Consider the following 13,725-nt stretch of genomic DNA (forward strand, 5'->3'; position numbering starts at 1 on the left):
TTTACTCCTTCACATTTTATGTTTCTAGTTTTTTTGTTTGAACACAGTTGTGATGTCGTTTTTTTTTTTCATTAATAGTTTTGAATAAATATGTAAATGATCACTCTCCTCTTCGTTACTTGATTTTGAAACTGTTTTGGTTTCACCAGCTCCATATTATTATTTTTTATTTAGTTCTGCATGTTTCCCCCCTGATATCAGACATGCTATTTTTCCTCATTTTTTACTCCAGATGTGAATTTAATGTCAAAAGATTTAGTTCATCCCTGTCTGAACATTTGTGCATTATACCAAAGACTAAAGTTACTAAAAAAAAAAATTAGAAAAAAGAATTAAGACACTGGTTGAATGTCCAACCAACACTGTGTCACTGAAAGCTATAGTTACATGATGTACACAAATTATATGGTGTTTTTTTTTTTCTTTTATGTTTGGAAATGGTAGAAGATATCATTGTTTTTAAAGTCAGTATTGTCAAAGGAGAGAATGGAAATGATCAATAATTTTTTTCTTTTCTTTTACTTTTTCTGTTTTTACTTTTAAGTCATACTGACCTTTCAATAGTACATCTAAATAAACTTTTGTTATTAATTTGTGCTTTTGCTCTAAACAGCTGCTTAGTCTGATTATGCCATAGGCTGGCTCTGTGGAACACTGTTAAAGTGAAAGTTAAAGCTCTGTCAATTATCTCCAAATACATTTTATATTAAGACCTTTATCCCAGTTTTTTATGCATGTTTCTTTAACAAGTTGGCCAACATTAACTACCCCTGTAGCAGGTACTTCTTTCTTTTTACCACTAAGGAGCAAAAAACCCACTATGTTCCAGCAGGTTTGGGCAGCCTGAACACTCTGTTCATGTAGAAGTTTCACTTCTGTCATTTTCTATGTTTGTGTGTTTTAGTGGTGAATTGGAGGCACACCACAATGTTATAGCATTGTGAGACAGAAAAGAACTTTCTGCGGCTTATTGAATGTTATATACATTTTTTAAATTAAATTTACAACTTTTGTTTTGTCAGTATGACAAAGAAGCTATGGATAATAAATATGACAATCCTTACATTGTGGGGAAACCAGATATTTCTAAACTATAATGCTAAAAAAAACAAAATAAAACAGACTTCCATCAGGACCGCTGCATCGTCAGCAGTATCACCAATGTATTTACATATTTTACAGCAGTCAGCCTGATTCCTCCGCAACTGATTATATTTTATATAATAATAAGTGGTATACATCACTCTGCTGATCACCTGGGCAGAGGGATGTGATGGTGATAAAACCTTGAAATATTGTGTGGACCTACTGTGATTTAAGATTTAAGTTGGCTCATAGGGATTATTTTTATTTGAATAGTCGTTCTATATAGCTACGGCTCACCAGCAGAAATATAAAAGTGGATCCATGACTAAAGTTTGATTATGGAGTCAAATTAGATAGGAATCAGGATGCAGTGTGGCTTCACTTCCCAACACTTCATCATCTGTGTTCCCATGTTCCTCTGTCTCCTAAATGAGTTTAAACACTGGAATAATGGACTGGTGTTAATTAGAAAACAAGGTGCAGCTGTGAGGGTAAAGGAGAAGGCAGGCTGAGGGAGAGAAATAACACAAAGGAGTAAGAAGAAGTAACAGTGACAGGGAAGCTGGGGAAGTACATGAACCAGACTGACCTAAAGTAAAACAAAAACAAGGCTGAAAACAGGAGAACGAAGGCAACCCACAGATAACAAATGAACAAAACTACAAACCTAGACAAAAAACCAAAACAACCAAAGATCCTGGCAGTCTTTTGCGTGCAGGTCTTGACTAAAACCTGTCTGTTGTTGCTATTAATTCTTTCTTCTTTATTTGTTGGATCAGAACCGACACCGGCCGTTCATCTAGCTGAGTTCAGAGACACTGTTTTGAATCCCTTCACTAACTAAAGCGTTCTCAGTACTCTGCTGGACCAGATGCATGACGTGTAAAAAAAAACAAACAAAAAAAAAACAGGTTAGTTTTGCTTTCATGCTATTTGAATAAAAGAAATCACCTTTTTGGTAGAACAGACACAGCTTTGTTCTCATTTACATGATCACTCATCCCTCTTCAAATGGGTTTCCATCCCATTTGTTCCAAAGAAAACCTCAGAAAATTGACGTAAGTCTGTACTTTTAAGAAGTATTACAGCAGATTGCATTTTAAACCCATAAAAACCATGGATTGGAAATCGTACATTTAAATTTTGCATTGAAGTTTTTCTTTCTGAGTTTTGGATTTCTCAAAGGTTGTAGTGAACTGATGATTCTGTCTTCAGAGCTGCACATGTGCTGGCAAACGTTTCAAACACCGAGTCAGTTAGTGTGAACCAGACAGGAAGTGAGCATAAGGTTAAAAGTTAAAACCTCAAACTTTTAGCATCTTCACTCATTACAAGCACACAATTTAGTTTTGTTAAATAGACCAACAAATAGCTGCTCAAGATATTGAGGTTAAATAAATGTGCAAAGCTGTCAAAATTCTGGTATCACATAGTCTTTGATGCAAACAATTATCGTTACACGCACATTTTACTGTATTGCAATAATTCAGAACAGACACAGATATGTCTGGATGCTTCCTGTTTTTTTCTGGAGTCTCATTTACATTTTATTTTTAACTGGTTTCCAGTGAAGGTTAGTTTTTCTCCTGCTGTCACATCAGTTGTATCTTCATGTTCCACCTGATCATGGAGCAGACGCTTTACTGCAGGTAGGATATGATTTTCTTCACATTTCTTATTTAAGCTGGTTGCATTAAAGTCAGACCAAAGCAGAAACTGTGTTTTATTTATCAATGTGCTCAGAAATAAAAACTCTGTAGGAGTTCAAACTAACTCACTGAAAAGAAAGGTTTCATAAAAACAAAAAAATAAAATAAAATGTTTTATTCAGTTTTAATTTTGTGTTTGGCGATGCTGGTTAAGGTTTAACCATAAGATTTAAGATTTTTAAACATTTTAAATTTAGAAAATGATCATGTTGACCAGTGGTGTTGTTTGGATCCTGAAACACTGCTGACTTTGCTCATCCCAGAAACAGGTGAGGCTTCCAACAGCAGCGTAAGTTTTAAGTCAATTTTAATTAAAACAACATAAATGAAGTTGTTTTAATGAAAGTGAACTCAAGTTTACCTCACTGTGTTTTATTGTTAAGCAGCTCTGATAAAGACTAAATTACAGTCATACCAATGAGTTGGAGTATTCAAAAGTTTCTTTGTTTCATTAACTCAGTTCACTGTGTAAAGCTCATTATGTACAATAATTACACACAGCATCATGTTTTTAAGCCTTATTTTCTGTTATTGTTTTTTTTTCATGTTTACAATGTTGCACTAAAAAAGTCAAATGTCACCTGCGTGAATATATCACTGAGGAATATGTCTGAATCAATGTAGCACATCACTCAACCTTATTTCTGACATCTCCTCATTTAGCAAACAGAAATAAGTTTGGTATTTCTGACTGACCTAAAACTTTTTTTGTCTGATTTAGCTTCCAACTGTGAGAAAATGACTGTTTCTGTCTTATCTGGCGTATGCAAATTTCTGGCTGCATAATTACATCGATGTTTGTAACTGGTTTAAAAAAAGACACAGTAAAGTTTAGTTTGGTTTAAGAACTTGTGCAGACTTTGAGACAATCAGAAAAAAAAATAAGTACAAATGTTTTATTTGGTTCCATTAATAATTGTTTTCTGCACTGGTATTCATTAACACAGCGACTCTTTAACCACAAGCAGCTGCTGTGAGCTGAATGTTGTCTCTGTCTCACAGAATGAGGCGTTGGAGTCTCTGCTGGCTGATCTTGTCTTTCACGTTTCATCACAATGTGGAAACAAATGGCAGTGCAGCCAAAAAACGTTCCCCATCTCCAGGTTGTTGTAAAGCATTAGACTATTTAAATTGCAAAAAGCCTTCTGATCAAGGTACGTAAAAATCAAGAGGTACCGGAAGGAAGATTATTTTCTGTTTTCCATTTTCTCATATAAACTCTGTATTAATGAAATCTTCAGAACAGAAAGACGCTGATCATGCAGCCTGCTGCATGGAAACCTTCATGTTACTACTGCATAATGTTCCCCATAACGACACGGTCAAGTGAATATTTTAGTCTATTTTTAATCATACAGATCATTTGAATTTGTGTATTAATAACAAGGTGTTGATCTGGTTGGTCAATTTATCCGTTTATGATTTTCCACAAGAGCCCTTGGAGTCCTGCAGGAAGCTCTGGAGAAAATCGAGTTTACAAATTCATCAGCCATATACCAGGACAACATGGTGGCCTTACTGTACAGACCCACTGATGACTTTAAAGGTCTTCACATTTCAGCCAGTGACAAACAGGTGACAGCCTGTTACATGTTTTTGAATGGTGGTAAAATTATTATTATTTTTTTAATATGTAATGTTTTTGTAATAAGAAAATAGAGACTAAGATTTGTTCCTTAGATTTTTTAGTCTGATTTTAGTTTTGCTTCGAATAGTGAATTACATACTGTATGCAGACCTTTGCATGGATATTTCACCAGCAGTAACTGTGCTGATATCAGTATTAGACCAAAGAAAGCAAGAAAGTTGCAAGACCTTAAAGTTGGTCAAGTAAAGCTTCTGTTGGGTCAGACAGACTCAAGACCTGGTCAAAGCAGCTGCATGGGGGAGAGAGAAGGGGTAGCAATTTTATTGTTTGTCATGATACCCAAAATTCCTTGCGGCGTTCCTGGGGCTTGGAACCTGTTGGCTACTGCTTGCAGTTCTAGTTATTTTTATTTTTTTTACCGACTGCAGTTCAAACTTTATCTTCCTCTGTTCTGTACTTTCTCTTTCTGGGTCCTTTGTAGGTAACGACAGATTCAGATGTTCCAAACAGCAAATTGAGAGTTCACCTTCCAAGTGAGCTCAATGCTGGCCAGAATAATACTATTGTGTTCTGCATGATCCAGTTACCTAATGAGGTCAGTGACGTCCATCCTGTTTCCATCATTCTGTTCACTTCGATCAGCTGTTTCCTGGTACGACTGTCCAGTTCAGTTTTGTGACGGTTGTAGAAGACCACAGTCTTGCTATGGAGTTTAAAATGACAATGCGTGTTCAAAAAAAAAAAACTCAGCCTAGATGTCAGAATGCCATAGTTAAAATAATCTTTCTGGTTACACATTGGGATCGTTACTCAAACTTATGAGACTGAACAATGTGTATAACTTAGTAAACACCAAAAACCAGATGCTCTTTCAATTTATGTTGGCCAGAGGTGGGTTATTTTAAATGATGCTCAGACAGGAAGAATGTTAGATTTTGTAATACAGAGTGATTCTTTAAATTTTCACCTTTGTTTCATAAATGAATAAATATGGCAAATCAGCTGAAATCAAGTGTTTTCTGTTAAACAGGACATTTGTAACAGGAAGGATAAACCAGAACCTACCATTACATCTTGATGTTACATTGCAAAATTAAAAAGTAGATTTAGTCATACATGATATTATTACATTGCTGTATCAGTGTAATTAAGGATATTGTGCTACTGTTTGTGTGAATAACTGCTAAAATTGAGATGCTACTGTAAATGGACGTCATTACGAGACACATGTTCTCTAATTCTCTTACTTGAAAAACGTTGAATTCAGCAGAGTGTGTTTTGTTTGGCAGACGGCTCTGGAGCACTCAGATGACCTGTATGGCCGTCGGCTTATTGGCCTGAGTGTCAGTGGCAGGAGGGTTTCAGGACTTCAGGACCGAGTCAGCTTCACCATAAACACAGAAACAAGCATAGATGTAAGAATGCTTATAGTTTCAGTTTTCTGTAAGACTGTGACGTCTGTTTTATGCTGTCACTGATGGATAGAATTCACAGATTAGATGTTAAACAAGAAATGTTGTTTTCTCTCTAGAAAACCCTGAAGCCCCAGTGTGTGTTCCTGAACACCACAGAGAAGAGTGAGTCTCCAAAGTAACACCGCTTCGAATCGCAGAAACATAACAGAAATCTAAAGAACAATACAAGCTTCTCTCTCTCTTTCTCCGTCTCTCTCTCTCTCCCTCTCAGACTTCAGTACTTCAGGCTGTGAGACAATGTGGGATCAGAATCACATCACCTGTTCCTGTGATCATCTCACATACTTTGGTGTGGTGATGGTAGGACCAGCTTTTAGTTTAAACTTCATATTGTCTTTCTATAACAGCAGGAGAATGTTAAAACATTGAGGTCAGAAGTTTTCATACATGCACAAGTTTGCTTTCAGAAGTACCACACAACTTCAGTTTTAATAGCTTTTAATAGCTTTTAATAGCTTTGGGTGCACAAGTTTAAATTTATTGCAGATTTTCTCCAGCCCACCCAGGATCACAGATTAAAACACATTCTAATTACTTGTGAATTGACAAGTTCAGTCATTTCTGAGGACATTTTTCCCATTGTTTGACATTTCCAGGCATACTATGGAACATTAAAAAACTCACCTGTTTGTTATAAACATTCATGAAGACTCCTTCATGTTCATAACTGGTGTTATGTCGTGTTAGTGACATTATCATGGTAGTCTTATGCACACAAAGTGTTACCAAAATTACTTTTCAAAGGTCACTTTTAAAAGATGAAACTGTGAAATATGTAACCGGTGGTTATGCTCCGCCCACTTGGATCATGCAGTGTGTGTAGGGCTGCAAAAATATCTGGCTCATGAAAAATTATCATAAATATGAAAATAAGGACATATTTAAAATAACAAACATGTAAAGCATATTAACAGACATCAATGATACCAAAGTCAAACATTTTCTTGAGAAAAAGAGGAGTCACACTCCTGTCTCCAGTCCATGTGATTCATGTGTCCTAACTAACAGTCAGCTCCTGGTGTCTGACAAACGCTACCTGGTGTCAGAGCAAAGTGACGCCACTGAGCGCCGATTGAACAAATGGTGGCAATAAGTAAACGTCTGCTGGTGGGAGGTAACTTCCTTTACCTGCTGTTTTATCCATGGGAAAGTAGATTGGAGTAAGTAGAGAGGCTAAATTATTTATAATACTATTGGGCGTTTTTGTGCTAAAGTATCTATTCATTGATGACAAAAATGCATGTTTACTTTTGTAATTGAGAACTTGTACTTTTTAACACACACATTTCTCTCTCTCTGTGTATTTGGGACAGTTCAGTGAACCAAAAATAGCAAAGATCAGTGTTTGATTCTGTCATGTACTCAGTAAACGGCACAGCTTCAAATTGACTCATATTTCTGCTTAGGGTTAACCAAACAGCTGGAACCAAACTAAGCCTAAACTTATAGAGCGTCATGTCATTGAGATACCAAATATATATATATATATATATATATATATATATATATATATATATATATATATATATATAACAAACAAAAAAAAAGAACATTTATGCATCACTATAACTTCTGCATCTCTGCATCACTGTGAAAGTAAATAGCTCTCAAAGAGGACTTGACACACCCAGAAAAAAAGTTGCACATGCCTGCATGTGGCGCCATCCTGCTGTTATAAAGAAAACAGCAGGCAGGAAAATCAACCATATTTCATGGCTTCCTAAAGCAATTTTTATCTTCACATTAGGATATAACATGAAAGACATGCTTACAACAAAAAGTAATAACAATTCTAGTTTTATAGTGCTTTATGTACCCAGTTTGTAAAGTCAATTTCAGTTTTTAAAATTGTGTCATGATATTGCCACAACAACACCAGATTGTAGAGCAATGCTGTCAATTCCACACAGGTGTCTGCAGATATCTCCCCTGAAGACGAGGTGATCCTGACCTACATTTCCTACATCGGCTGCGGCATCTCTCTGACCGCTCTGGTCATCGCCGTTTTGCTCTTCATCACAGACAGGTAGTGGAGTTCTTCTCTTTGCCCACATCGACTCCCGGTCTTATTTACCTTTTCTTCTAGTTCTGTTGTTTTCTCTCTGGTCTCTCGATTAGTCGTCCACTCCACCGGTCCTGCTCCTTTTCATGACATCTGGATTTTCTGTGAGCAAGGAATCTGAGCAAAAGTTGTCATCTACATCTACATCTGACCTCGTCTTCTGTGTCTGACAGAAAACTCAGAGGAGACGATTCCAAGAAGATCCACATCAGCCTGGCAGTCGCTCTGATCCTCCTCAATGTTCACTTCCTACCCAGCCAGGCAGCGGCAGCATCGTCCTCCACTGAGCTTTGCCGTTACGTGGCTCTTCTTCTTCACTACTCCCTGCTGGCCTCTGTCACCTGGATGGCCTTGGAGGGCTTCCACCTCTATATCCTATTGGTCAAAGTCTTCAATGTCTATGTGAAGAGATACCTGCTGAAACTCAGTGTGGTGGGATGGGGTGAGTGGCATCATCTGAGTCTGGACGTTAAATGTCTGCATGTTCAAGTGAAGGTGTCATCTGGTGTGTTTCAGGTCTTCCAGCGGTCATTGTGACAGTAGTGGTGATCACTGACCACAACATGTACGGTCGTGCCACACTGGACCAGTCTAGGCCTAATGAGACTGCAGTGTAAGGAAAGCACAGACACACAAGCACAGTTAGACCACTTCCTGTTCTGCACGAGGATAAGTGCCACTGCAATAAATCAGACTTTTTTTTCACAATTCTGACATTAAGCTTATAATTCTGACTTGACGCCAGAAATTTTAGAAAAAAAAGTTTTAAAAAATCAGACTTTTTTTCTCAGAAGTGTGACTTTTGAGATTACAGTCAAAGTTGTGAGGCTGACATAAAAATTTAAATGAAAAATATTGAGATTTGAGAAAAAATTTCAGAATTCTGAGGGAAAATTTTGGATTTCTTTTTTCAGTGGCACTAATCCTCTTCCGTATAACTCTCACCTCATGTGTTTTGCAATATTTAATAAAGAACCAGACGTGCAGTTGATTTGGCTAAAGCGTATTCAAAGTCTATTACAGATGTTTTCAGTCCCGTTTCTGTTGCAGATTTTATTTCCTTTCCATAACACGATGAATTGCTTCCTGTGCTTTAGATGCTACATCACAGATGACAAAGTGAAGATGGGAACCACACTGGGCCTGTTCAGCATGATGTTCATCTTTAATGGCATCATGTTTGGAGGGATCGCAAAATGGCTTATGTGTGACAAACTTAGCAAACAGGTATAATCACAATTTTTTTCAGATTTTCTAAAAATATCAGAAAATTGTGGTCAAAATATTTTAAGGCAATGTCAGATTTGTCCAAAATAGATCATATTTTTATTGGTATACAAAATAATCAGGATTATTTTACAAAGACTCCCTCTTCAGAATACGCTTTTGCTGCAGTTACCAGGTAGCAGTCTTGTCTTGTTTTGCTTTCTTTGCAACTTTGCTGGTTTGAGCATCACTTTAGCATAACATCACATACACCAACATGTGATTCATTTCTTTTTATTTTGCACTTAATTTGAAAATCCTTCAACCCTAACTCCTGCCATCTTTTCATTTGCTGATATTTATTCTGCAAGGATTTGGCGCAGTAACGTGTATCTAATACTAAATTTGAAAAATCTAATTTGGGATTGAAAGCAAAATCTGAAAATAGAATTTCTACAATTAAAAAAAAAACTAACTTAAAGCTGCTTCCAAATGTTAGGTCTGCATTGGATTTGAATTCAACATGCTGGTGAGTTTACTTTGGCTGCTTTTTATGGATAAGCGGTGACCTCCAGCCTGTGTTTTGTTTCATTTTTGTCGCAGCGGACTGCGCCGAATAAGAAAAGCAAAGCGAAGAAGGAACTTTTCACCCTGCTGGTTCTGATGGTCCTGCTGGGACTCACCTGGGGTCTGATCTTCTTCTCATTTGGCCAGCTGACCACTCCTGGCCTCTACGTATTCTGCATTATCAACTCCCTGCAAGGTCTGAAGAACTTACTGCAACACAAACACACACACACACACACACACACACACACACACACACACACACACACACACACACACACACACACACACACCCACCCCCACGCACACACGCACGCACACACACACGCACGCACACGCACACACACACACGCACACACACACACACAGAGAAAAAAATAAATCTAGCAAAATGAAGCTTTTCTCTTCTTCATTTGTAACCCTTTCCACACAATTCAGTGGAAAAAAGTGATTTTTAGAGCAGAAATGTGTTCCGTTTGTTAATTTTCTGTTTTGTTTTTTCAGGTGTCTTCATCCTCATTATTTTGTCTTCTCGGTGAAGAAGATCAAAGCCTCAGCCTTCAAGCCGAGCTCTGAAACGTTCAGCACTAAATCCTGAAGTCACAAAGGAAATGTTTGGAATGTTTGTACGATAACAATACCTTAGATTGTGTTTTTAAAGAAAATAATGTGCATTGAAGCACTCTTTGTAGATGATATTTTCAAAAAGATTAAAAAAAAATTAAAATCTTCATTTTAATAATACATCACAGTGTTTTGCACAGGAATACCTTCATTTTATATATATCATATAAATAAATCATATTCAGGCTTTATTAATTTCTTGAAAATATATAAAAATTTTTAAAACACTAGATTATCTGTCAACAAGCTTGGCTGTTGAGGGCCCAGCCAGCTCTCCAGTGACTGGATCTTCATGAGGAGAGATGAGTTAGAATCAGGACCACCAGTAAGGACGGCCATGTTTTTAAATGCTCTGAATGAACCACACATACACACACATGCACACACACACAGGGAATTCTGTGTGTCAGCTGCTGGGTCTGCGTGCTGAGTGAAGGGGCAAAAGCAGAAAACATGGCGCACCAAACATTAACTACAGAATCAGATAGCAACTAGTTACATTTACATGAGTACATTTTTGGAAAAAAGTGTACTTTTAGGGGTCTTTTTACAATGCTGTACTTTTGACTTTTACTCAAGTTATTTTATTATGAAGTATCTTTACTCTTACTAGAGTAAAATGTTTGGATTCTCTAGCCACAGTGAGTAACTTCTGATTGAAGAACAAACATGTTTTAACCAAAAATTCGCCAGACACACACTTGCAGTTTCTGTTAGTTTTTATTTTTGTTTGTTTGGTTGATTTTTAAATTGATTTGGAAAAAAAAATATTTTGCTTGATTTTGTTATTTTGTAATTATGTTATTGATATGAATTATTTTGGTCTTCATAATACACACATTTCCACATAACTTTATATTTTGGTATGTCTGATGATGTAGTTTTTAAATATTGAATGGTTAATTTTTCTTTATCAGTTACTAAGTACTTTAGACTTTTTACCAAACACTTTTTCACTCTTACTCGAGTAATTTTTCCTTTTATTGGGGTTAAAATATGCTATTAAAGAAGTAGTTGCTACTCTTACTTGAATAAAATCTTTGGGCACTCTGCCACCTCTGGACTTGATCAACTGGAACTATGTGGAAAAATGTTAACAGTTAAATACATCAGGAGTTATTAAACTAGCACTAGCCTACACTTCCAGTCCGTTTTGTAAAGATTTTGTTGCCCTAGTGGCCGTTAGTCTGTAGCAGCTGGGTGGAAAGAGAAGCGGGAAATGAGCAGGAATCACAGATGGGAAAGCTGCATATCCTGCTCCACCACTGACTCATTTCAAGCCTTTTTTTTAAAAAACTTTACTGGGAAGAGGAACATAAAATATGTCAAATATCAAGATTAACATAACAAAGGAGAGGAAGCAGAGAAAGCAAAGCTGTAGGAAGAATTACAGCTTTAACATAAATGTTTCCATTGACTACACACAAAACCAGAGGAACACGTTACTGAAATAGAGATTTTACTCAAGATGTTTAGAATTGAGAAAATAAAAAGTTTTACATATAAAACAAATCCAGTGAAGTTTGCAGAGTAATTTGCTTTTCCAGCAAATTGGGTTTGATATGTATTTTTTGTATAAATACAATAAAGTTTATCCACAACATGGAGACATAGACTCTTTAACTTCATCTCCAAAGGAGAAAAGAAACTCTGGAACAAATGAACATGTCATTCAGAGACTTGTAAGAGTAACATGATATGAATCAGGAACATGTCTGCCTCACAACACAGACTGAACAGCAATGTGCTGTAAATCATAAACTATGGTAAACATTGTGATTTTCTGTTCTCTGCGTTTGCCCTCATAGTTGCTTATCCTTACAAACAAATAAAATATATATTTTTTGTATGTTTATGCACTGCAAAAAGTAAACATGCCACTTCCTGTGGTTCTCTCAGAGCAATGATAACAATAGAATTATCATCAGTGGGATACAGTGTGTGTAAAATGTTAAGAAAAATTTCTTCTACTTTGTTTATTTCTGAATGTATTTAAGACTAAGATGAACAAGTTGTCTCTTGCAGACAGATGGTCCATAATGTCCAGTTCTTCTTCCAAGAGAATGACAAAAAAATCACATTCTGTTCATTTTATTGGGGATATTTGTTATCTATCCTGAAAATCAGTTCATTATTAAACTACTTTAATAATAATCAAGCTGCTTTTCAGTATAATATTAACTGCTCTTGACATTCACAACAGTATTGCAGTTTGTAATAACAACACAAAGGTGCACAAAAGTACTGCAGTAACCAGAACATCCAGAGCTTGTTTCTTTTATTCCCATTTGTCCCGGGCCCTGTCATCTCTGTCCAATGGGAGCAGTGGTCATCACCAGTATAGCTTTGTTTATAAATTATAGTCCACTTGCAAAGAAGCTAAATTTGAAAGCAAATCGCACCAAGCAAAAATAACACAGTCCGTTATTGGTTCAGTCCAAACAAACGGACCAAAAGACCTTCCTGGTGTGAATTAGCCGTTGCCAGCACTCTTCAGTTCCACAGAAGAGTCTCAGCTCTTAGCAGCAGCAAAGTTTCATTCGGTGCTTCGTTCCATAAAGTCAGCAGCCTCATGACTCCATCTAATATTTAAATCAGTGCTACAGTCACGTCTCATGGAAATTTATTTGCTCCAATAATTTGAAAGATCTCTTCCCAGGAGGTTGACCTGCCTTCAATAAAACATCTTTATTTGTAATTTGTTATGAATGTCAGTAGATTTCGTGACGGACGAGCAGAGAACACAAATGAGTATCTGTCTGCTTCCTCTTTCTCCTAAAAGAATAATATACATGTTATTCAACTTCCTTCAGAGCTAAAACATTTCACCTGCCCTCTGCGCTGGTGTCGTTACATCAGATTTGCTCTGGATTCTTTTCATGAAAAACAGCAAGGTCTCCACAACATATCGAGGTAGGCTACAATTATATTTTTCTTCAAACCCCTAGCATACGCTAGTAACAGAACTACAAAAATATTTAATCAGCTTTTACTGTTACAATACATATACTCAACATTATGCTTCAGAGATTGCCGGACCAGAAATGCAGACCAGTCGAAGCAGGAAGTTGGTGATAAAATGTTTAGTAGCAAAAAGATAAGAGCTAGCTTACAATCATTTGAGAAAAACCAGGAACGATGATTAATGACAGAATCCATGAAGTAATGAGAGAAGGAGAGGTGGCAGCTTGATTACTACACAGTGGACTGGTAGTTAGAAAACAGGGTGCAGCTGTGATCTTCGGCTATGGAGAAATGATTACTTGCTGGAGGCATGGGCTTTGTTGAAGTTTGAACTGATTAGATTTGATTTTACCCAATCACTAACATTTGGACTTGATGTATTTAATTCACTATCTTGATGTTAATGTATGCTGCATTATGAGGTTTACTGGAAATATATGCCGG

At 36.6% G+C, this 13,725-nt stretch overlaps 1 protein-coding gene across 2 annotated transcripts; it reads left to right on the forward strand.

Moving 5' to 3' along the window:
• The first annotated feature begins 419 nt into the window (after nt 1–419).
• LOC103462235 (adhesion G-protein coupled receptor G1-like) lies at nt 420–12,293 on the forward strand. Of its 2 annotated transcripts, XM_081604963.1 has the most exons (15): nt 420–2,735; nt 3,798–3,949; nt 4,037–4,121; nt 4,229–4,370; nt 4,865–4,978; nt 5,673–5,798; nt 5,915–5,960; nt 6,070–6,158; nt 7,769–7,884; nt 8,094–8,362; nt 8,437–8,533; nt 9,018–9,147; nt 9,626–9,655; nt 9,730–9,889; nt 10,198–12,293. In XM_081604963.1, the coding sequence occupies exons 1-15, from the start codon at nt 2,698–2,700 to the stop codon at nt 10,230–10,232; spliced, it is 1,629 nt and encodes a 542-aa protein (XP_081461089.1). In that variant the 5' UTR covers nt 420–2,697; the 3' UTR covers nt 10,233–12,293. The 2 variants fall into 2 exon arrangements, with proteins under 2 accessions (XP_081461089.1, XP_081461090.1); XM_081604964.1 differs by lacking the exon at nt 9,626–9,655 and having other exon boundaries at nt 424–2,735; nt 10,198–12,291.
• Nucleotides 12,294–13,725: the final 1,432 nt, after the last annotated feature.

This window comes from Poecilia reticulata, chromosome 3, assembly GCF_904066995.2.
Source record: "Poecilia reticulata chromosome 3, P_reticulata-male-v2, whole genome shotgun sequence".
NCBI lineage: Eukaryota > Metazoa > Chordata > Actinopteri > Cyprinodontiformes > Poeciliidae > Poecilia > Poecilia reticulata.

What these genes read in the sequence shown, in the direction of transcription:
- LOC103462235 (XM_081604963.1), top strand. Translation starts at nt 2,698, where the DNA reads ATGTTCCACCTGATCATGGAGCAGACGCTTTACTGCAG. An exon ending in CAAAAAGCCTTCTGATCAAG is followed by an intron (nt 3,950 to 4,036) that starts GTACGTAAAAAT and finishes TGAAATCTTCAG; the next exon opens with AACAGAAAGACGCTGATCAT. An exon ending in TTTCAGCCAGTGACAAACAG is followed by an intron (nt 4,371 to 4,864) that starts GTGACAGCCTGT and finishes GGTCCTTTGTAG; the next exon opens with GTAACGACAGATTCAGATGT.